The sequence below is a fragment of the Tursiops truncatus genome, chromosome 4 (assembly GCF_011762595.2).
Source record: "Tursiops truncatus isolate mTurTru1 chromosome 4, mTurTru1.mat.Y, whole genome shotgun sequence".
NCBI lineage: Eukaryota > Metazoa > Chordata > Mammalia > Artiodactyla > Delphinidae > Tursiops > Tursiops truncatus.
Window position 1 is genome coordinate 138,062,833 of NC_047037.1, and position 24,555 is coordinate 138,087,387.

The 24,555-nt window shown below is 44.0% G+C and overlaps 1 protein-coding gene across 3 annotated transcripts in view; it reads right to left on the minus strand.

The window, feature by feature from the left end:
- The window catches only part of BRWD1 (bromodomain and WD repeat domain containing 1), a 121,320-nt gene extending 102,716 nt beyond the window's left edge, over window positions 1-18,604 (minus strand). For 2 of the 3 annotated variants that reach the window (XM_019922387.3, XM_019922386.3), the window contains exons 1-4: window positions 18,428-18,604; window positions 18,276-18,334; window positions 18,109-18,138; window positions 17,896-17,955 (exon numbers count right to left, since the gene is read on the minus strand). In XM_019922387.3, the coding sequence (XP_019777946.1) occupies window positions 17,896-17,955; window positions 18,109-18,138; window positions 18,276-18,334; window positions 18,428-18,476 (198 nt within the window). In that variant the 5' untranslated portion in view covers window positions 18,477-18,604. Of the gene's footprint in view, window positions 1-15,085; window positions 15,487-17,895; window positions 17,956-18,108; window positions 18,139-18,275; window positions 18,335-18,427 lie in introns of those variants that run through there. The other variant, XM_073804514.1, reaches the window with a different exon arrangement.
- Between the last annotated feature and the right edge of the window lie 5,951 nt (window positions 18,605-24,555).

Sequence of the window (24,555 nt, forward strand, 5' to 3'; positions counted from 1 at the left end):
GAGTTCTCCTGCTGTTTCTTGAACTACCATCAGATCACCTGAAAAGAATAAAACACAGAATGCAAAATTCTCAGGGACTTTAGACATAAATCACCTGACTTCTGAAAAGAAAACACTCATCTTGAGATTTTTGTTGTACCAAATCAAAATGACAGAATTTTCTTAGCAGAATGATCAAAATGTGCAAAGACTAATTAAAGTATGGATCCTATATGGCAGGGGTCCCCAACCCCCAGGCCGAGGACCGTCAGAGGGCCACAGAGCAGGAGGTGAGCAGCGGACGAGTGACCAAAGCTTCATCTGCCGCTCCACATCACTCGCATTACTGCCTGAACCATCTCCCCCTACCCCGTGGAAAAACTGTCTTGCATGAAACTGGTCCCTGGTGCCAAAAGGTTGGGGACCGCTGCATATGGAACTTAATGAAGACACAAATATTCCCAAAGAAGTTAAACTTCATTTTCTAAAAATACTGTTTAACAAGATGTATTAAAACAGAAGAGACAGGCACACTTTTTTTTTTGGTGCCACGCATCTTGTTGGATCTTAGTTTCCTGACCAGGGATAGAACCTATACCCCCTGCAGTGGAAGCACAGAGTCCTAACCACTGGACCGCCAGGGAATTCCCGAAATAGGCACTTTAAAATGCATGAATTTTACACATGTATAGCCTACAGAAGATATGAAATAATAAATGTTCTTGGTCAAATAACAATTTCAGCCACATGTACATAGTAAAGACCACAGATTTCAACATCAATGTAAAACATCTCCTAGCCAGACTCAGTTATTTCACCCAGAAGTCTGTCCTATTCCAAATGGCCAAAAGAAATAAAACCTATTCATTTTACCTATGTCTTTAAAACAAATTCATAAAGTGCAATACAAACATAAATCAAGAGAATACAAAGAATCAAATAAAAGAAATGTACTTGGTGGAGAGTCAAAGGTTCAGGTGCTGAGCCCTGAAATGTCTAAAATACTTAAGTAAATGCAATTAAATAATTTAGAACAGAAATATTATTTCCCAAATACAAGGCCAGAAAGCGTACATGGCTACACAGCTATTGGTTAAGGTATAGTTCAAAACCAATTCCTTCCTAATTCCCTAGCACCTTAAAGCACAACACAATGTATTTAATGACCACCTTCTTTTTGACCTACAATGCTGACTATATATTAATAAAAGTTTAATCAACTTACCTCAACATAATAAAGGCTATATATGACAAACCCACAGCCAACATGGTTCTCAATGGTGAAAAACTGAAACCATTTCCTCTAAGATCAGGAACAAGACAAGGTTGCCCACTCTCACCACTATTATTCAACATAGTTTTGGAAGTTTTAGCCACAGCAATCAGAGAAGAAATAGAAATAAAAGGAATCCAAATCGGAAAGAAGAAGTAAAGCTGTCACTGTTTGCAGATAACATGATACTATACATAGAGAATCCTAAAGATGTTACCAGAAAACTAATAGAGCTAAACAACGAATTTGGTAAAGTAGAAGGATACAAAATTAATGCACAGAAATCTCTTGCATCCTAATACACTAATAACGAAAAATCTGAAAGAGAAATTAAGGAAACACTCCCATTTACCACTGCAACAAAAAGAATAAAATATCTAGGAATAAACCTACCTAAGGAGACAAAAAAACCTGTATGCTGAAAACTATAAGACACTGATGAAAGAAATTAAAGATGATACAAACAGATGGAGAGATACACCATGTTCTTGGATTTAAGAATCAACACTGTGAAAATGACTCTACTACCCAAAGCAATCTACAGATTCAATGCAATCCCTATCAAACTACCGCTGGCATTTTTCACAGAACTAGAACAAAAAATTTCACAATTTGTATGGAAACACAAAAGACCCCGAACAGCCAAAGCAATCTTGAGAAAGAAAAATGGAGCTGGAGGAATCAGGCTCCCTGACTTCAGACCATACTACAAAGCTACAGTAATCAAGACAGTATGGTACTGGCACAAAAACAGAAATATAGGTCAATGGAACAGGATAGAAAGCCCAGAGATAAACCCACACACATATGGTCACCTTATTTTTGATAAAGGAGGCAAGAATATACAACGGAGAAAAGACAGCCTCTTCAATAAGTGATGCTGGGAAAACTGGACAGCTACATGTAAAAGAATGAAATTAGAACAGTCCCTAACACCATACACAAAAATAAACTCAAAATGGATTAAAGACCTAAATGTAAGACCAGACACTATAAAACTCTTAGAGGAAAACACAGGCAGAACACTCTATGACATAAATCACGGCAAGATCCTTTTTGACCCACCTCCTAGAAAAATGGAAATAAAAACAAAAATAAACAAATGGGATCTAATGAAACTTAAAAGCTTTTGCACAGCAAAGAAAAACATAAACAAGACAAAAAGACAACCCTCAGAATGGGAGAAAATATTTGCAAATGAAGCAACTGACAAAGGATTAATCTCCAAAATTTACAAGCAGCTCATGCAGTTCAATATCAAGAAAACAAACAATCCAATTCAAAAATGGACAGAAGACCTAAATAGACATTTCTCCAAAGAAGATATACAGATTACCAACAAACACATGAAAGGATGCTCAACATCATTAATCATTAGAGAAATGCAAATCAAAACTACAATGAGGTTAACACCTCACACCAGTCAGAATGGCCATCATCACGAAATCTACAAACAGTAAATGCTGGAGAGAGTGTGGAGAAAAGGGAACCCTCTTGCACTGTTGGTGGGAATATAAATTGATACAGCCACTATGGAGAACAGTATGGAGTTTCCTTAAAAAACTAAAAATAGGCCTTCCCTGGTGGCGCAGTGGTTGAGAGTCCGCCTGCCGACGCAGGGGACACGGGTTCATGCCCCGGTCCGGGAAGATCCCACATGTCATGGAGCAGCTGCGCCCGTGAGCCATGGCCACTGAGCCTGCACATCCGGAGCCTGTTGCTCCTCAACGGGAGAGGCCACAACAGTGAGAGGCCCGCGTACCGCAAAAAAAAAAAAAAAAAAAAAAAAACACTAAAAATAGAACCACCATATGACCCAGCAATCCCACTACTGGGCATATACCCTAAGAAAACCATAATTCAAAAACAGTCATGTAGCACAATGTTCCTTGCACCTCTATTTACAATAGCCAGGACATGGAAGCAACCTAAGTGTCCATCAACAGATGAATGTTTAAAGAAGATGTGGCACATATATACAATGGAATATTACTCAGCCATAAAAAGAAATGAAATTGAGTTATTTGTAGTGAGGTGGATGGACCTAGAGTCTGTCATACAGAGTGAAGACAGAAAGAGAAAAACAGATACCGTATGCTAACACATATATATGGAATCTAAAAAAAAAAAAAAATTGGTCTGAAGAACGTGGGGGCAGGACAGGAACAAAGACGCAGACACAGAGAATGGACTTGAGGACACGGGGAAGGGGAAGGGGAAGCTGGGACGAAGTGAGAGAGTGGCATGGACATATATACACTACCAAATGTAAAATAGATCGCTAGTGGGAAACAGCCACACAGCACAGGGAGATCAGCTCGGTGCTTTGTGACCACCTAGAGGGGTGGAATAGGGAGGGTAGGAGGGACACGCAAGAGGGAGGGGATATGGGGACATATATATATGTATAGCTGATTCACTTTGTTATAAAGCAGAAACTAACACATCACTGTAAAGCAATTACACTCCAATAATGACGTTAAAAAAAAAAAAGTTCAATCATAAAAATAGTACAGAATGTCACAAGAACAGAAAAAGTCCATAGAGGAAAGTCAGAAAGAACTTAGAAAATGATAATGACTGCATTCTCTGCAGAGAAAGAAGATGACTCAGATGTTACCTGCAAACTGACTGACAATCTGGAAAAGGCTAGATTCATATATCATACCAACCAAATGCTAAAATAAACTCTACATAAAAACATTTAAAAAGAAATTATGGGCTTCCCTGGTGGTGCAGCGGTTAAGAATACGCCTGCCAATGCAGGGGACACAGGTTCAAGCCCTGGTCCGGAAAGATCCCACATGCCGTGGAGCAACTAAGCACGTGCACCACAACTACTGAGCCTGTGCTCTAGAGCCCACGAGCCACAACTACTGAGCCTGCAAGCCACTAGTACTGAGCCTGTGAGCTACAACTACTGAAGCCTATGAGCCTAGAGCCCATGCTCCGCAACAAGAGAAGCCACCACAATGAGAAGCCCGTGCACTGCAACGAACAGTAGCCCCCGCTCGCCACAACTAGAGAAAGCCCGCGTGCAGCGACAAAGACCCAACATAGCCAAAGTTAAATAAAATAAATTTATTTTAAAAAAATAAAACGATAAAAATTTTTAAGAAGAAATTATAAATGACCTAGGAAAAATATAAATGAGTAAATACATAATATTGCCTTTATAATTTTCTAGTACAGAAAGTATGGTTTAAGAACAACCATAAAAGCAAAATAAAGATTAAGACATGTAAAAAGTTAAAAATCTTAAACCTCTAAAAACAAAACCTCCAAAGAAAACTAAAAAGCAACTTGCAAACTGGAAAAAGGAATTTAGAATATGTGACAGACTAAAGAATAACCTAACATATAGAGAATTCTTGCAAAACAATAAGACAGCAGGAGAAAAGCAGGTAAAAGATATAAAAAGGCAGTTCAGAAAAGATGAATTATCAACCGCCAATAAACGTACTTCCTTAAAAAAATAGTCCTGGTGCTTCCCTGGTGACGCAGTGGTTAAGAATCCACCTGCCAATGCAGGGGGCATGGGTTTGATCTCTAGTCTGGGAAGATCCCACATGCCACGGAGCAGCTAAGCCCATGCACCACAACTACTGAGCCCACGAGCCACAACTACCGAAGCCCACACACTCTAGAGCCCACGTGCCACAACTACTGAAGCCCTCAAGGCTAGAGCCCATGCTCCGTGACAAGAGAACCACTGCAATGAGAAGCCTGCACACCACAACCAAGGGTAGTCCCCACTCGCCACAACGAGAGAAAGCCCGCGCGCAGCAACGAAGACCCAATGTAGCCAAAAAAGAAAAGTGAGAATTTATTTTAAAAAGATGTGATGTGCTATAAAAAAAAAACTTTGAGGCCTATCTATTTAAAAAACAAAGAGTTATGTGCTATAACGCTTTTGAATTCCTATATGTTTTCTTCACATGGAGCTTACCTAGTCCATGACTACATTTCCCAGTGATTCACTATTGTGTAAGTACACATTTGGTTCAGAAATCAGTTTTTATTTCTCCCATTTCTTGTTTTATCAAGATTTTGTTGTTGTTGTTCCGTGTGATTTAAAACACTATCATTTGAATATACATAATTTTAAAAAAATGCCATTTCCCCATTTCCATATAAAAAAGGAAAGATAATAAACAATCATTGAAAAATTCTATTTTGTAGGTTCCTAATGAAATGGATTAAGGAGCTTTAAAAAAAAAGGGATGTATAACTTCCATGTATCTCGTGACCATTCGGTGCTAAACAGTGCCCTACCTGCCCTACAAATGAAGTACACTTCTTAGAGAAATTTTAAGAACTCAAAGATCAGACAAAACACTATTTAATAACCAAACTGTTAATGACTGGTTCTCAGTAAAAAAATATACTAAGCATTAAACATTAATTATTTCGATAAATACTGAGCGCCTACTATGTGCCAAGAAATATAATTAGCTGTACCTACAAATAACTACAGGTGGTTGTATGTCCCACATAAATTAAAAAAAAAAAAATTATGTTTGGCTGCATTGGGTCTTCGTTGCGTGCGGGCTTTCTCTAATTGGGGCGAGCGGGGGCTACTCTACGTTGCGGTGTGTGGGCTTCTCATTGCAGTGGCTTCTCTTGTTGCGGAGCATGGGCTCTAGGCATGGGGGGCTCAGCAGTTGTGGCTCGCGGCCTCAGTAGTTGCGGTGCATGGGCTTAGTTGCTCCACAACATGTGGGATCTTCCCGGACGAGGGCTCAAACCTGTGTCCCCTGCACTGGCAGGTGGATTCTTAACCACTGTGCCACCAGGGAATTCCTGTGCCACATAATTTTTAAAAGTCAAAAGTAATCATTTATCTATTCCAACTATTTCAAAGGAGATAATGCAAGAAAAACCATTGCTCTCACCTTAAAAATGAGAACAAGCTAGATTATCTACCCCCTTCACAGGGCTAAGGAAACAAATCTAAATTAACTGTACCCCAGGAACTGATGAGCCCTTCTGTGAACAGAAAAAACACTCACAGCTGTTTTCATCCATAGCAGACAGGCAGGAAGAACTAACGCAGACATAAGGAAAAAGGAAAAATCTGTCAAATTTTTAAACAGCCACCTGTGGGCTGACGACTGATTAGAACACTAAGGAGCCTCCTCAGAGTGAGTTGCACCCATGCCAATTCCCTTCCACAGGCCTTCACCAACTGCACAGGGCCAAAAACTGGATGCAGAGCAGCTGGCTAGGGATAGGACAACAAGGTAGAACTGGAGAGCAAAGAGAACTCTTCGTGAACAAAAATGTAGGCAACTGGACTATAAAATAGCACAAGATCTTACAAATTTGGAAAGCAGGCAACTCAGCTATAAAGTATAGACCTCTCAAGAACCTCACTGGTGGGACCTCCCTGGTGGTCCAGTGGTAAAGAATCCACCTTACAATGCAGGGGACACAGGTTCGATCCCTGGTTAGGGAACTAAGATCCCACATGCCGCAGGGCAATTAAGTCCACACACCACAACTACTGAACTCACGCGCCTCAACTAGAGAGCACGCACACCACAACTACAGAGCCCACGTGCCACAACTAGAGAAGAGAAAACCCGCATGCCACAGCTAGAGAAGCCCATGCACCGCAAAGAAAGATCCCACATGCCTCAACGAATATCCCGCATGCCATCAACTAAGATCCAACGCAGCCAAAGTAAATATAATTAATTAATTTTAAAAAAAAGAATCTCACTGGTGCCCAAATTCCAAACTCTGCTGCAAGAGTCTCAATCCCACCCTCAAAACACGTGAAGCCAGTTATGAAGTGAATGCAACTAAAGCTGCACCAAAGGCCAGAGATGATCAGCTACAAATCAGACTGACCCAACCCCACAAACTAACAGCTATGAGAGAGGAAAAAAAGCACATCCTTTACTGAGACTAACTACACTACTCTTTTAACGCAAAAAGGCCCAGTAAACTTCAAAAGATGATGAGACAGGGTTTCCCTGGTGGCGCGGTGGTTGACAGTCCGCCTGCCGATGCAGGGGACATGGGTTCGTGCCCCGGTCCGGGAAGATCCCACATGCTGCGGAGCGGCTGGGCCTGTGAGCCATGGCCGCTGAGCCTGCGCATCCGGAGCCTGTGCTCCGCAACGGAAGAGCCACAACAGTGAGAGGCCCGCGTACCGCAAAAGAAAAAATGATGATGAGACATACAACAAAGCAAAATATGACACCCAGGGTCAAGAGAGGGAGTGGCGAAAAGCAGCAGACCCAGAGATGGCCCAGATGCTGGAAAATGCTCAGCCATTGTCTCTTCAAAATACTTATTCTGCCCTATTCTTCTATGCTTTCCATAGGAGACTTTAATTATACAGTGAACTACTTGATATACTACAGATTCAAGAAGCTCAGAGAACCCCAAGCAAAGTAAGTGCCAAGAAATCTACCTAGGCACATGTGGTAGGCAGCTTCTGACATGGACCCCAACATTCCCACCTTCTGGTACTCAGACCTGTGAAATCCCCTCCCCTTGAGTAAGTTACTTCTAACCAACAGAACACACTAACATTGAGTAACACATCCATTATTAGGTTACAGAAGACTGTGACTTCTGTCTTGCCTGCAGACTACTGCCCTCTCTGCCTTCATCTTTCCATGAGGCATGCTGTTATGTTGGAGAGATCAATGTGGCAAGGAGCTGAGTGCAGCCAAGAGCCAACTAGGAACTGAGGCTCTCAGTCTAACAATCCATTCCAGGAACTGAAGCCAGCCAAAAACGATGTGAACTTGGAAGCAGATCCTTCCACAGTCAAGCTTTCAGTTGAAACCCCAGCTCTGGCCAACACTTTGATTGCAGCCTTGAGAGAGACTGAGACAGAGGATTCAGCTCAGCTGTGCCTGGACTCCTGACTTAAACAGAGACAATAATAAATCTGTGAGACTTCCCTGGCAGTCCAGTGGTTAAGACTCTGCTCTTACAGTGCAGGGGGCACGGGTTCGATCCCTGGTTGGGGAACTAAGATCTCACATGCTGTGTGGCGCAACCAAGTAAAAATAATTAGTTAATTAATCTGTGTTGTCTTAAGTCACTAAGTTTAGGATAATTTTTTATGTAGTAATCGATAACGACTACAGTATATCATAGTAAAACTTCTGAAAATTAAAGACAAAATGAAAATCTTAAAAAGCAGCCAGAGGAAAAAACATTATCTTGAAAGAAGGAATAGTAAGACTGCTGGCTTTACACTATTAATGTGCTGAAAGAAAAAAACACCAGAACCAACCAACCAACCAGAATTTCACAGCTTAAAAACAAAAAAAATCTGGGGGGCTTCCCTGGTGGCACAGTGGTTAAGAATCCGCCTGCCAATGCAGGAGACACCGGTTCGAGCCCTGGCCCGGGAGGATCCCACATGCCATGGAGCAACTAAGCCCATGCACCACAACTACTGAGCCTGCGCTCTAGAGCCCACGAACCACAACGACTGAGCCCACGTGCCACGACTACTGAAGCCTGCGTGCCTAGAGCCCGTGCTCCGCAACAAGAGAAGCCACCACAATGAGAAGTCCACACACTGCAAGGAAGAGTAGCCCCTGCTCACCGCAAGTAGAGAAAGCCCGCACGCAACAACGAAGAACCAACACAGCCAAAAAAAGCAAACAAATTAATTAATTAAAAAAAAAAATCTGGGCTTCTATGGTGGCGCAGTGGTTAAGAATCTGCCTGCCAATGCAGGGGACACAGGTTCAAGCCCTGGTCCAGGAGGATCCCACATGCCGCAGAGCAACTAAGCCCGTGCACCACAACTACTGAGCCTGCACACAACTACTGAAGCCCGTGCACCTAGAGCCCATGCTCTGCAATGAGAAGCCACCACAATGAGAAGCCTGCACACCACAACCGAGAGTGGCCCCCACTCGCCACAACTAGAGAAAGCCAGCGCGCAGCAACAAAGACCCAACACAGCCAAAAATAAATGAAAAGAATTTTTTAAAAATATTTTTTTAATAATAATGAGTAAAAATTATTTAAAAATAAAAAAAAATACCTTAAAAATAAAGTCAAGGGACTTCCCTGATGGTCCAGTGGTAAAGAACCTGCCTTCCAATGCAGGGGAGGCGGGTTCAATCCCTGGTCGGGGAACTAAGATCCCACAAGCTGCAAGGCAACTAAGCCCACGCGCCACAACTATTGAGCTCACGCACCTCAATGAGAGAGGCCAAATGCCGCAAACTACAGAGCCCACGTGCCCTGGAGCCCATGAGCCACAACTAGAGAGAGAAAACCCGCACGCCACAACTACAAAGAAGCCTGAGCACCGCAACGAAGAGACCGCACGCCACAATGAAAGATCTCACGTGCTGCCAACTAGGACCAGACACGGCCAAAAATTAAGAAAATAAATAAATCAAAAAAATAAATATTTTTTTAAAAATAAAGTCAAAACAAAGAAGTTTTCAAACCAAAAAAAAAGAAAGAAAGAAAAAGGAAAACTGAAGTCACTGCCAACAAACTTTCATTAAAAGAAATACCAAAATAAGTTGTGGAGACTGAACAAAAAATAATCACATATAAGAGGCATGGAAAGACAGGAAGGAATTAAAAATACCAGGAAAGATATACAAGTGGATAAGCAAATGAAAATTGACTTTAAAACAACTACAGGGACTTCCCTGGTGGTCCAGTGGTTAAGACTCCGCACTCCCAATGCAGGGTATGCGGGTATGATCCCTGGTTGGGGAATTAAGAGCCTGCATGCTGTGCAGTGTGGCCAAAAAAAATAAAATAAAACAAAACAACTACAATAACATCTGGAAAAATTTATAACATATGTAAAAGTAAAATATGCTAATAGCCCAAAGGACAAGAGAGTGACAACTAATAGTTTTAACTCCATTTATATGAGAAGTGGTTAAAGTACCTAAAGTAAATGGTAATGCATATTATAATCTCTAGGGTAACCACTAAAACAATAAAAAGATGTATTATGGAAAAGCAATAAAAAAAATAAACAGAATAACAGCTGCTTAATCCAAAAGAAAGTAAGAGAGGAAAAATAAATGGGACATATATAAAACAGATACTTGGTAGGTCTAACACAATCATGTTTAAGTAATTATATTAAATACAAATGGTTTAAACACTCCAACTAAAAGACTGAATAAAACTACATGCTGTTTCAGGAGACACACTTTAAAAATGAGACCCCAGGAATACCAAAAGTAAAAGGATAAAAAAAATATATATACCATGCCATCACTAACCAAAAGAAAGCTGGGCTGGCTACAATAACACGAGGCAATGTTAGACTTTAAGCAAGAAGTATGAAGAGAGAGTATTTCCTAATTTTTAAAAAAAGGGTCAGGGCTTCCCTGGTGGCGCAGCAGTTAAGAATCCGCCTACCAGTGAAGGGGACATGGATTCGAGCCCTGGTCCAGGAAGATCCCACGTGCCGCGGAGCAACTAAGCCCATGCATCACAACTACTGAGCCTGCACTCTAGAGCCCGCAAGCCATAACTACTGAAGCCCGCGTGCCTAGAGCCTGTGCTCCACAAGAGAAGCCACCGCAATGAGAAGCCCACACACCGCAACGAAGAGTAGCCCCCACTCACCACAACTAGAGAACACCCGTGTGCAGCAACAAAGACCCAATGCATCCAAAAATAAATAAAAATAATATAAATAAATTTTAAAATAAATAAATTTTAAAATAATAAAAATAAAATAAGGGTCAAATTCTGGAAAAGGTGAAACTATGGACACAGCAAAAACATTAGTGGAAGGGAGGAAGGGAGGGATATTTAGGCAGAGCACAAAGGATTTTTAGGGCTGTAAAATTACTCTATGATACTCTATTGGTGGATACATGTCATTGTACATTTGTCCAAACCCAGACTATACAATACCAAGAGCACTGAATGTAAATGTAAGAGAACACTAACATAAACTATAGACTTTGGATGAGCATGGTATGTCAAAATAGTCATCAACTGCAATAAATGTACCACTCTGGTGGGAGATGTTGATAATGAGGGAGACTATGGGAGCAGGAGTATATGGGAAATCTGTATCTTCCACTCAATTCTGCTATGAACCCAAAACTGCTCTAAAAAATTAAGTCCATTTGAAAGAAGGAGGGGGATCAACTAAACAGGAAGATAAGTTTGGAATTTGTATGCACCTGATAACATAGCTTCAAAGTAAAGAACTAAGGGAAAAAAAAGAGAGACAGATAACTCCACATAGGAAGGAGATTTTTTAAAATCTGTAAGGATTTAGACAATTTGAAAGGAAAAACGTCACATGACCTTTGTCCTTTAGAGCAGCGGTCCCCAACCTTTGTTGCACCAGGGACCAGTTTCGTGGAAGACAATTTTTCCACAGACCGTGGCGGGGGAGGGGGGGGTTGGTGGGGGGATGGTTCAAGCATAATGTAAGTGATGGGGGGGAGCAATGGGGAGCGGCAGATGAAGCTTCTCTCGCTTGCCTGCCACTCACCTCCTGCTGTGCGGCCCAGTTCCTAACTGGCCTCAGACAGGTACCAGTCTGCAGCACAGGGGTTAGAGACCCCTGCTTTAGAGGAAAGTAACTGTTATGATTAGATGAGCCTATGAAAACAAAGTAACTAATAACTATTCTCTTTTAAAGTAGCATAGTCAAGGGACTTCCCTGGTGGTCCAGTGGTTAAGAATCCGCCTTCCAATGCAGGGGATGCGGGTTCCATCCTTGGTTGGGGAACAAAGATCCCACAAGCCACGGGGCAACTAAGGCCGTGAGAACTGCTGAGCCTGTGCGCCACAACTAGAGAGAGTTTGTGCGCCACAACTAAGACCCGACACAGCCAAAAAATTAAGTAAATAAATAATAAAGTAGCAGAGTCAAGGCTAAGTGACTCAGATAGTGACACCACTACCGTTATTCAGCACTAAGGTATCGAGACTGCCGTTCCCCTTCCTACTCTGTGGTCATCCATAAGGGTGAATACCAGGTATCATTCATACAAGTGTTAGAGCTCATAAAGACTGTATTTTGTTATTTCATAAGACCCTACAAATATAAATTAGGTGAAGGGGAAGTCTAACAATATTATGACTTACTGTCCTATCAACATTGTTACTAATAAACACTGCAAAATCATTTATTTCCATATAAGGTTCACAACACTTTGATATAATTATTATTACCCTTGTCTTGCAGATCGAGGAACTGAGGTAGAGATTAAATAATCTGCCTTGGAACATCTAGTAAGTAATGCTAAAAAGTCAAGATTACAGCCTAGCCACCTGGCACCAAAACCCAAATTTCTGATTTAATACTGCTCTATTGCTAGACTGTAACTTATCATCACACTACCATGATCATTAAGTGTTCCCAAGTGTTGTCAATGAAATGCCTGTAGAATGATAGATCTCTATAGTCAAGTACAAAGAAAATGCAGAGAGGAAAGAAATAAGCTGCACTCAGGATGAAGGGTCTTTAGAATCCCACAATGAAAATAAAATGGTAATGTGACTAATTGCAACACAGGTGGGGAAAACAGAGTTTTATTTATTTATTTTTGGCCGTGCAGTACAGCATATGGGATTTTAGTTCCCCAACCAGGGATCAACCCCATGCCCCCTGCAGTGGAAGAGGGAATTCTTAACCACTGGACCGCCAGGGAAGTCCCAGGAGTTGTTTTGTTTGAAATGGGTAAATAAGTAGCCTTGCTATTTTTTAAAAAAAAAGGCTCAATTTGAGACTACAGTAGAGTCTATGTGGCAGTGCACCCAAATTTCAAGACCTGAGTCATAATCTTCAATCATAACCTGAGTCCTTAATCCAGTAGGGAGCTCAAGATGGTAATACCACTCTCCCCTTGGTTTGGACAGTGAATGCATAAACCGAGGAAGGTTGACAAATAAGTAGAGATGAAGAAAAGAAGTATGAATACACTTGTGCAAGTTATAGTTATTCTGATATAGTAATAAGTTTTGTAATAACTGAACTATTTTTAATGTTTGTAAGAGTAAAAAAGAATAATTTGCTACAATAAATTTAAAATACATTTACGGGACTCCCTGGTGGTCCAGTGTTTAAGAATCCACCTTCCAATGCAGGGGACACGGGTTCGATCACTGATTGGGCAACTAAGCCCACGCACCACAACTACTGGGCCCGCAAGATCTGGAGCCCGCGCGCCACAATGAGAGATCCCGTATGCTGCAACTAAGACCTGATGCTGCCAAATAAATAAATTTTTTTTAAAATAAAAATAAATAAAATAGGACTTCCCGGGCGGCACAATGGTTAAGAATCCACCTGCCAATGCAGGGGACACGGGTTCGAACCCTGGTCCGGGAATATCCCACATGCCGCGGAGCAACTAACCTCACAACTAGTGAGCCCAGATGCCACAACTACTGAAGCCCACATGCCTAGAGCCCGTGCTCCGCAACAAGGGAAGCCACCACAACAAGAAGCACTCATACCACAAAGAATAGTAGCCTCCGCTCGCCATAACTAGAGAAAGTCCGCACGCAGCAACAAAGACCCAAGGCAACCAAAAATAAATAAATTAAAATGAATTTATAATAAATAAAATAAAATAAAAATATACTGGGAATTCCCTGGTGGTCCAGTAGTTAGGACTCTGCACTTCCATTGCAGGGGTCACAGGTGCGATCCCTGGTTGGGGAACTAAGATCCTGCGTGTTGCATGGAGCGGGCAAAAATATAAATAAATAAATAAATAAAATATACTTACAACAGTTAAATTCTTAGAAACATTATGCTTAGATCTTATGTTTGCCATCTTGAGACATCTATAGATTAAAATCATCATCTATTTGCATATATAGTGTGGAAACCCCCAAGGAAATTTAATTAACAATATTAAGTTGGTGTTAAATATTTTAAGATTTAATTCTTGTGACAAATTAAACGCTAATCAAAATGTAAAAACAAATATACTTGTTTCTATATGTTACTAGACTTCTAAAATTTGTAAATGAACGTAAAAGTTTAAAAACTATGACCACTTACAATTCTAATAAACCAGATACTGATTTCAATACAAATAACTCTGAAGACTTTCCCTCACACAAAAGGCCTACTCAAACATTATTTTAAAAAATATATATATCAAGGGACTTCCCTGGTGGCACAGTGGTTAAAAATCTGCCTGCCAATGCAAGGGACACGAGCCCTGGTCCGGGAAGATCCCACATGCCGTGGAGCAACTAAGCCCGTGCGCCACCACTACTGAGTCTGCGCTCTAGAGCCCGTAAGCCACAACTACTGAGCCTGCGTGTTGCAACTACTGAAGCCCATGCGCCTGGAGCCCGTGCTGTGCACCAAGAGAAGTCACCGCAACGCTCGCCACAACCAGAGAAAGCCCACGCACAGCAACGAAGACTGGACGCAGCCAAAAATAAATAAATGACAACTTAATGACGATAAATCCCCTAATGTTAGGCTACACTATAAGAATCTTCTGATTTTTTTTTTTCTGGTTAAGAGATTGCCTACAAAAATTGATCTATCATGTTACTCAATCACAAAGTATATCAAATCACTTTCCCCTTTTTAAATACACCCCTCCTTTTACAAACCTAGTCCTTCCCAATTCCCATGCCCAGTTCTATACTTCTATTTCACTCTTCCCCTTTCTTCACCACCTATAAATCATAAAAATTCCAATTAAATTCACAGGTCCAACTGCTAATGCAGGGTTAGGTATTGAGAGATAACTAGTCTCAATTCTCCTGAGAAGTATCAAAAACATTCTTACTTCCAAAGTACATGCTGGAATAACAGCATGGTCACAAGTCTAAGATAAACTGTAGCTTTATAAACAGTGATATGGGAATCACCTGAAAGGCTTTAAAAAATAGTAATGTCCAGCCCCACCACAAAGATTCTTATTTAACTGGTCTGGGGCATAGCCTGGGCATCCAGATTTTATAAAGCTCCCAGGTGGTTCTGATCCAAGAATGCGAACTACTGAGAAAAAGGAATAAATTAAACAAAGTAAAGAAACAAACAACATTATAAGAAACAATCAGACAAAACCAATATGTGAAACATTCTACAGAATAACTCAGTCTCTTCAGTAAATCAACAGCATGGGGAAAAAAATACTATGCAAGATAAAAAGAGATTTAATTTCGGCCCAATGCATGGAACTTGTCTGAAGCCCATTTCAAGCCAAATATAAAAAAATAAATAAGTATAGCAAATTGGGGGACTTCCCCAGGGGTCCAATGGTGATGCCTCCGTGCTTCCACTGCAGGGGGCGCAGGTTCAATTCCTGGTCAGGGAAGTTCCACATGCCACAGGGTGAGGCCAAAAGACAAAAAAAAAAAAAAAAATTGCTAATGAATTTGTTTATGATATATGCAGATTCATTACATTATTCTCATTTGTGTATATTTAAACACTTCTTAAAATTTTTTTTTTTAAAAAAAGGAGACTTTGTTGGAGAACTAGAAGCTACTTATACCTTTGACAAAAGAATAATTCTCTATACAGGAAACTCATCCTCTACCATTTAGTGCTGGGAGAGGAGGAGGCAGGAAGGTAAAGGAGGAAGAGGATACCCATCAGACAAATCATCCAGACAATGAGAAGACATATGTCGCAGCCACATCATAGGGATATATCACAAAGAGAGATTCTGAATAATTTAAAGCAGAATTTTAAGTTTTAAGCAATTCTACCAGCAAAAGCCAAAAAATATACAAATCTATTTTTAAAGAAACTTTTCCAGTAGTTACAGCATTACGCTTATTTCAAAATGTAAGCAATTTTCTCTTCAGCAGCATGACTGCACTGTCATGTCAATGATGCTTTTCTGGGGAGGGAGGTGGGAGAGGGTTGGATTGGGAGTTTGGAATTAGCAGTGCAAACTGGTATATATAGAATGAATAAACAACAAGGTCCTACTGTACAGCACAGGAACTACAGTCAATATCCTATGATAAACCATGATGCAAAATATGAAAAAGGATGTATATATGTGTATAACTGAGTCACTTTGCTGTACAGCAATAATTAACACATTGTAATTCAACTATACTTCAATAAAAAATAAATTTAAAAAATATTAATGCTTTTCTGCTTCACTGACAACACTGTTTTCACCTACCAACAGGAGTAAAACAATAAAACGGAGCACTCCTTCAAACATTTCCTTAAGTCTCAAAATGTCAAACTCAAGAAAACATAAAAACTGCCATGATACAGAACCTTTAGAGCTCACTTGCTTGAAAATATTCACTTTTAAGTGTTTGCTTCAAAAAACTCTAGGAAGGCAAATATTAAAACTGACAATTGAAATAGAATCTTTTGTTACATTCAACCAACTTTAACTGTTAACACTGAAGTGTTCAGTATCTACGAAAACAGAAACAGACTCACAGAGAACAGACTTGTGGTTGCCACGGGGGAGGGGGAGTGGTGGAGGGAAGGACTGGGAGCTTGGGGTCAGCAGATGCCAACTATTATATGCCAACTATTATATAGAGGATGGATACACAACAAGGTACTACTGTAGAGCACAGGGAACTAGATTCAATATCCTGTGACAAACCATAATGGAAAGAAAGGTGAAAAAGAATGTATATATAACTGAATCACTTTGCTGTATAGCACAAATTACCTCAACATTGTAAATCAACTACAATTAAGTTTTTAAAAAAATACTTAACTGTTCACATACAGATAACAAATCCCCCTATTTCTGTTCTTTTGTATAATTCAACAATGGTGATCATATTCTACCAACTTCTGCTTGCAGGTATTAGAACTGTGGTAAAAAATCATTCAGGAACTCTTTTTTTTCCCCCCCAGTTGTTTTGTGCATACAAGATGCTGAATATGACCTGGCAACTAAAGAAATCCTTTGTCCTAATATACAAATTGGAAAAATATTTTCCTGAAAAATGTTTTATTTCACTAAGGACAAAACGAATGAATCAAACCAAATCATATATACTGTGAGAGCAACTAAAAAAGACGACAAAATACAATGGAAAGAGAACTGTAATCTATGTTAAATGGTGCTCCAGAAAGAAACAGCGTATTTAGAGCCTATATTAAGTAACATACACTAAGCAGCAACGTAAAAATTCATCACATTAACTTTCCTAAGGCATTCAACAAGTGTAGCACAGTTTACAGCGGCACAAGTATTGGAGGAGCGGCACAGTCTCACAGCAGCCAAGATTTTTTATTACTCTGCTGAGGGAAAAAAGAGGAACATTTCTCCACCTTTCAGACACCGAAGCTTCTATTCCTAGGAACAAGTGGTTGGAGAAGATGGGCGGGGCAAAAGGAGGAAGACCAATCACAGGTCGAGTTACAAGTCGGGTTCAGGAGAAACACGGATGAGAGCAGCTCGCTGAATGGCTGGCGCGCCCCCGGCTCTCACCAGAAGCACTGCACCTGGGGACCCACCCCGCCACCTCGCCCCCCGCAGCCGTTTCCTACCCAAACAAGCCCGGCCACCCCAAAGCAAAATACTACCTACAGGGGGGAGTCCCGTCGTCCCGGTGACGCCCGGGCCGCCCTCCCGCCCCCTCCGAGCGCCGCTCGGTCACTTCGCCCCTCCAGCAGGAGACCAGAAAAGGGGGCGGGGGGCGGGCGCTCGGAAACACCGGGATGGAAATGTCAAAACTCTCACCAATTCCTCGTAGCTCCTGTTGTGCTCGTTGCCCTCCCAATCCAACCTCTTCGGCAGCAACTGCAAAGACCCGAGACGCACACGAGTGACCACCGGGCGGGGGGCGGGGGGCGGCGGGGCGGGGGACGGGGGAGCCGGGCGAGCGGCCCCCGGGCAGGGCCGGCAGGGGACGCAGGGGACGCGGCGGGCCGGGCGCCGCCGCGCAGCACAGACCTGGTACTGCTCCAGCTCCTGCACCAGCACCTGCAGCCGAAGAGACGCGCAGTTAGAGGGGCGGGGGCCGCACCCCGGGTCTGCCAGGCGCCCTCCTCCCGCGACCCCAGGGGGCGGCGGGGCCGCGACCCCCGGAGCGCGGCCGCCGCCCGCGGGCCCGCACTCACCTGGGCGGCTCTCCGACACGGGCCGGCCGATAGGTACCGAGCGATAAGGAAGTACAGCTCTGCGGGGAGACGGGGAGTCGGGTCAGGAGCAGGCGCGGCGGCGGGGAGGGGGCCGCGGCCGGGGCGGGGGCGCCGCGGGCGGCGCGTCTTACCCGACTCGATGAGGGGCACCGGGCGTCGGGCGGGCGAGGACTCCGCCATGGCCGGGCGCGGAGCCGGGGCGGGAGCGGGTGAGCGAAGCGTGTAGGCCGTGCCGAGGCCTGACCGGGCCGGCGTCTCTCTACCTCAGGCGCGCCGCCGCCGCCGCCGCTGCCGCCGCTGCCGCCGCCATGCCGTGCGCGCCGCCAGCGCCGACGCCTCCGCGAAGTAGTGCCCCTGAGGGAGAGAAAGTAGTTCCTCCGTGGGGGCCGCCGGCGCCACCGGACGAACGGCGGTCGGGCCGCGGCTGGAAGAGCGCGCCTCGCCTCCCTCTCCTCCGCTTCAGGGGGCGCAGGGCGGAGACTATGTGCGCCAGGGGCCGAGCCCCGGAGGAGGCGGCGCGTGGGGGAGGGGAGCGCGCGTGGCCGGGATCCCTGCGCGCGGTGAGAAGGCGCCCGGCCATTGTGAGGCGGCGGCCCGACTGCGCTGAGGGGAGGGCGGCGGGGGCGGAGGTCGGGTGGGGGTCGTGCTGGGGCGGGGGCGGGAGAGGGACAGGTCTCCGCTTCGAAGGCCGGAGCGGACCCCCCTCGACGCGGAAGCGGGGGTCCCAGGGCGCGCGGCGAGTGCGGCGCGGTCGCCAGCTTCGGGTTCTCGGAAAGGACCTCACGGACGGTCATCTGGGGCCAGTGTGTTTACCCCCCACGGAAGATCGCTTGCTTCGAGGACGCGAAACCCTTACAACTGAGAATCGTGTCGCCCGCAAAGAGAAGGCCGGCCGAGAAGCTTTCCCCCGAGAGTGGAGGAGGGATGTGGGGAAGTCACAGGATGGGGGTGGGGACCGGGGGGCCGCGGACACTGAGCCTCTGTAGCTTGGAGAGCACAGCAAACGTTTACTAAGAGTCCACGTTGCCGCATGCAGTAGAAGAAGATAGAATCATGAGGCCGAGCCGCAGTCCTAGGAGAGCCCAGCAGTCTTGTAGAAAGGGTTAAAGAAAATGCAGTACAACGCTGAGGATGTCAACTTCGCTAGTCCGGGAAGGCAGTCCAGGCCGGCGATGACTTAGCCGGATAGGAAGGCGGGTGGGAGGAAGCGGGCAATAGACACGCAGCAGCCCAGTCCCTTGAGGGACACCCGGGGCGGGGCGGCGGCGGGGGGGGGGGGGGAACCATGCGTCACTAGGATGCTCTTGGAAGACAGTAGTAGGATTTGAGGCTGGAGCAGTGCACAAGGGTCCAGAAAATTCCCTTAATGCCGTGGTAGGCTGCGGATTCATTCACTCGGCATAGCCAACGAGCCCTATTCGGAATCCTAAGGTACAACAGCGAGCAAAATACTGTCCTCGTGGAGAGGACGTTGTAATCCCAATTCCTACGCAGTAGAATAACAGCCACAGCATAGAAAAGTTAAAGGTAGTGGTTTAGAGCAGACCCTGGAGTGGGACTGACCCTGGGCCTTGCCGGGCTGTTCAGTGTGTGACTTTGAGCAAATCACAACCTCTGAGCCTCAATTTTCCTCACTTGTAAACTGTAGATAATATTTGTGCCTACTTCATAGGGTTGTGAGGGTGTAATGGGTTAATATGTGTTCTTAGCGTACAGCAAGCACCCTGTACGTGCCAGCTTTTAATTATTTAGACACCACATAGCAGAAGTTTTTATATATGTTTGTAAGGGAGCGATCCAAACGTGTTTGAACGAGTGCATCAGCAGTCTTTTCTTGTATCTGTTGGTTCAGCAAACACTGATGGGGATTGAGATGAAGGAATGAGTTACAGCTTTGCCATCCAAGATTTCAGTGTCTTTTAGGAGAAATGATGCTTACATCGTTGCAAAGAATGACAAGAAGGAAGGTTAACCCACCTGTGGGAGGGGGAGATGGTAGAAGTTTGAGTCTTCAGTGTGTGGAAAGGGATTCCAGGTACATGAACAACAAAGGGCCAAGACATGAATAACATTCCAAGTTTAAGGAATTCAAGTTTAATATGACTACTTGGGGTGACTTTGGAAGTATGAATGGGACCCATTAAATCAAAGTTTAAATTGGGGGGGGGGAGTTAAAATTGGGAACAACTGAAGGGCTCTAAGCCAGAAAGGATTCTTTTCATTGTAGGATAGATTTGAAAGGGTTAAGACCAAGAGGCAGGAAAATCACTTAGTCGACCCCGAAAATAGGAAAGAGATGAGATGCATTAGGGCAATCATTGTAAAGATGGAGAGAGAGACGGGTTCAGAAATAGGAAGTTCAGGGCTTCCCTGGTTGTGCAGTGGTTAAGAATCCACCTGCCAAGGCAGGGGACACGGGTTCGAACCCTGGTCTGGGAAGATCCCACATGCCACGGAGCAACAAAGCCCTTGTGCCACAACTACTGAGCCTGCACTCTGGAACCCGCGAGCCACAACTTCTGAGCCCACATGCCACAACTACTGAAGCCCGCGCGCCTAGAGCCCATGCTCCACAACAAAAGAAGCCACCGCAATGAGAAGCCCGCACACTGCAACAAAGAGTAGCCCCTGCTTGCCACAACTAGAGAAAACCCGCGCACAGCAACGAAGACCCAATGCAGCCAAAAATAAATATAAGTAAAATAAATTTTAAAAAGAAGCTCAGAAATAGGAAGTTCAATCAGTAAGATGAGGTTGAAGTGGAATGAGAGGAAAAGTCACAAAAATCTCAAGTTTGGGGCTTAGTAGGTCAAGGTTGTGCCACCAACTGAGATAGGGCATCCAGGCTAGTTAAATTGTTACGATGGATAACTACTTGGAACAACTTGATTAGTTGAAGTTACAGTGCATATATTCCTGTGGGACAGTATGATCTGATGCTACAAGATTACCAAAGTTAGCAAATAACAGAGACATGAAGAGAAGAGAATTTAACCTTTCAGAGATAGACGAAGGAGTTGCATATTTCATTTTGTAGCAAAATCATAAAAGTAAAAGCTCCAAAACATGTTACAAGAATTTATATCCCAAGCACTGGTCATTGTCCAAAACTGCAATTCTGGTGTGGGCAGCATGGTAACCATTACAAGAGGTCAGAAAAGATGACAGGAGTTTTCCCTTGTACAAGCGCTACTAGTTCCTTTACAACTTACCCTGACGTCCATGACAAGCACTGTTCCTAGGTTTGGAATAGACGCAAGGATTTCTGACAAGAGGCAGAATATCTTCCCCCTTCAGCTGTCAAGTGACAGAAACCCAGATTTGACTCCCACTTACAGACAATGAAGAGGAGGAAAGGGGAGAAAACTGTCCATCAGCAACTCCATAGTTGGGACCTGCCTTATTTGAAGTGGTCTCCAAATAAGGCGAGAATCATGTTTGGGTCCCTCACGCAATTGAATCCAAGCCATCCCAAATGCACACACTAAGGTTTGCTTTTGGGTAAATGGAAATAGCTTTTGAATTTCACCACAGGAAAGCTACATGGAAAACTAAATTATCGAAAAAGTGCTTTGTAAGCAAGGGTTGGAAGATCTTAATGGCTGGTGACATCAGCTATAATGCTGTCACCCATCTCCACTAAAAGGGAACTACTATGATGTTTTAGTCCTTGGCAAGCATCCTGGATACACATCACTGATCTTCACAACGGTCAGGTGCTGTTAATATGCTAACTTCACAACTGAGAAAGCTGAGGCCCAGAGAGACTGAGAAGCGCCCAAGGACATGTAGCTGCAAGCCCGGTGGGACAGTACTACCTTAAACTGAGCACAAGCACTGCAGAATGCTTTCTGCCCTCGCCACATTTCATAAAGGAGGAAATCAGAGCCCAAAGACCAGGGGGCCTAGACAAGATCACACAGCTAGTACATGAGAGAGCTGAAATTTGAAAATGCATAATACGTGCATTATCTCACCACAGGCAAGTCTGAGCTAGACTCTATTATTCTCATTTTAAGAATGAGGAAACTGAGGCTTAGAAAGTTTAAGAATTTGCCTAAGGATGAATCATCATAAAAAAAAAATTCAGTGGGGCCTTCCAAGTCACCATTTAGGAGTCACAAAGGTATTAAGTGTGAAAAACACATCTGGAAAATGGTGAGCAAACCAGACTGTTTCCAACAGTTCACATAGGAGAGTGGTCCAAAATGAGGATTAAAGAGTAGATTAGGGTCAATTTTAAAAGTGAAAAATGAGGTCGGTCTGTGAGCAGTGGAGATTATGCAAAGAAAATTATATACATCATTCAGATTCTAATATCAATATGTTAATGCAAATGTCCATTATTAACTGAATTTAGATTCAGCTAGCAGACATCAACGATGCAGGCACAGTATCAGCATAGTTCTGAGGGATGTAAAAGAGTAGATGACGTTGGACCTACAGAACAACGATCCCACAAAACTGAATCAGTACATGGAAGTGAATTCAAGTGCACCCAAAGCCCTGCATCATTTCATTCATTCAACAAAAAATGAATTTCTCTAAGGCGGGCACCATGTGGTAAACACTGGCTCCCGGGCTTCCGTAAGATAAATCCCTAGAAATAAAAGAGTTAACATCTTGAGAGACTTCCAGAGGACTTTTTTTTTTTTTTTTTTTGGCTGTTTTGGGTGTTTTTTGCTGTGCGCAGGCTTTCTCTAGATGCGGCGAGCGGGGGCTACTCTTCATTGCGGTGCACAGGCTTGTCATTGCAGCGGCTTCTCTCGTGGAGCACAGGCTCTTAGGCGCGCGGGCTTCTGTAGTTGTGGCTCGCGGGCTCTAGAGCGCAGGCTCAGTAGTTGTGGCGCATGGGCTTAGTGGCTCCGTGGCTTCCAGAGGATTTTAAGAGGAAATATGAATGAAGGTGTCTGACTTTGGGATCAGCCCCTAGTCACTCGCAGACCTTGCATCTAATTCCCAAGGTCCTTCCTCCCCCTTCTGGCAGTGTCACCTTTCTCTCAGGGCCTCTTCTTCCCTCTAAGTCTAACCCAGCCAGCTGTCCCCTTAATGCAACTTGTCCCTGCCTCCCTCAGCAAATTGTTTCCACATTTATCTCTTGCCTCTCCAGTTCTGCCTCTCCCTTGTTGTTGGCTTCGGTCCCTAGTGTTCCCACATTGCAGGCATTGGCCCGTGTCCGTCTCCAAGACTTACCAGTTCTTCCTTTGAAGTGTTTCTCAGGGCGTTGCAGAAAACACAGGTTGGACATGACCTTGGGAATGTGGGAGCCAGAATCAGAATGCCCCTGTGTTTGAACACCACTTACTAGTTGAGCAACTTTTCTGTGGCACAACGTTTGTTTTTGGTTTTTTAATCATCTTTAAAATGGGGATGACAGCTAACAGATAACACATGTTGAATGTTTCTATATCCTGGGCACTGTGCTAAACCACTGACGTGTATTCTTTCACGCTCATGCAATGGCTGGCGTTGTTTGGGAGTTCTGCCAGAGAGGATGCCTGTAAAACTCTTTGAACACTGCCTCTCTCTTAGCATGATGCTATCACATAAAAATGAGTATCTTTCTCTCCATTCCCTCGGTCACCAAAGAGCCTCCTCCTTGACTCCCCGCCCAATGAATCCTATCACAACTTTTACATTTTCCGAAGCACAACTTGGCATATTCTCTAATCAAGCCGTTCTTGGTCCCTATCACCTAAAGCTGAACTCCTGGCTTGTTTTGAAAGCTGGGTGGGCTTTCAAGGGGGGCTATCCAGGCTCTACCCTCCCCCGCACTGCCCCTGCTGCACTCCCAGCTGACTGCACTAACAGTTAAGGGCTCTCTTGCCCTCTGGCTTCATCCAGTAGGAGGCCCCAGCGGGAGATGGCAGGGGTGGGTTTCTATTTTCCCAGCTCCCTTCCTGCCAAGCTGTAGGTTAGTGGCGGCTACTGTTCCTCTCCTGGAGGCCACAGTTCACGAGGGACAGCCCTCTTTCCACACAGCAACAATCTCGGGGTTTTGATACCCCTACCTTCCCTGGCCCCCCAGGACTTGGGCTTTGTCTTCTGAGTCAGATGGCCATTGGAGGCAGCCCAGGGCGCTGTGCCATCCTTTGCTGATTTATTTTAACCGCCCACACCCTCGTAAATAGCATCATTAATGCTCCTCAACTATCCCAGCAGATTATGCATTGTTTTCTTCCAGAACTCTGATAGGTACTAATTCTCTCCGTAATGATTCCTACCCTCCACTGTAACCCCTGTGGCTGTCCAGAACACC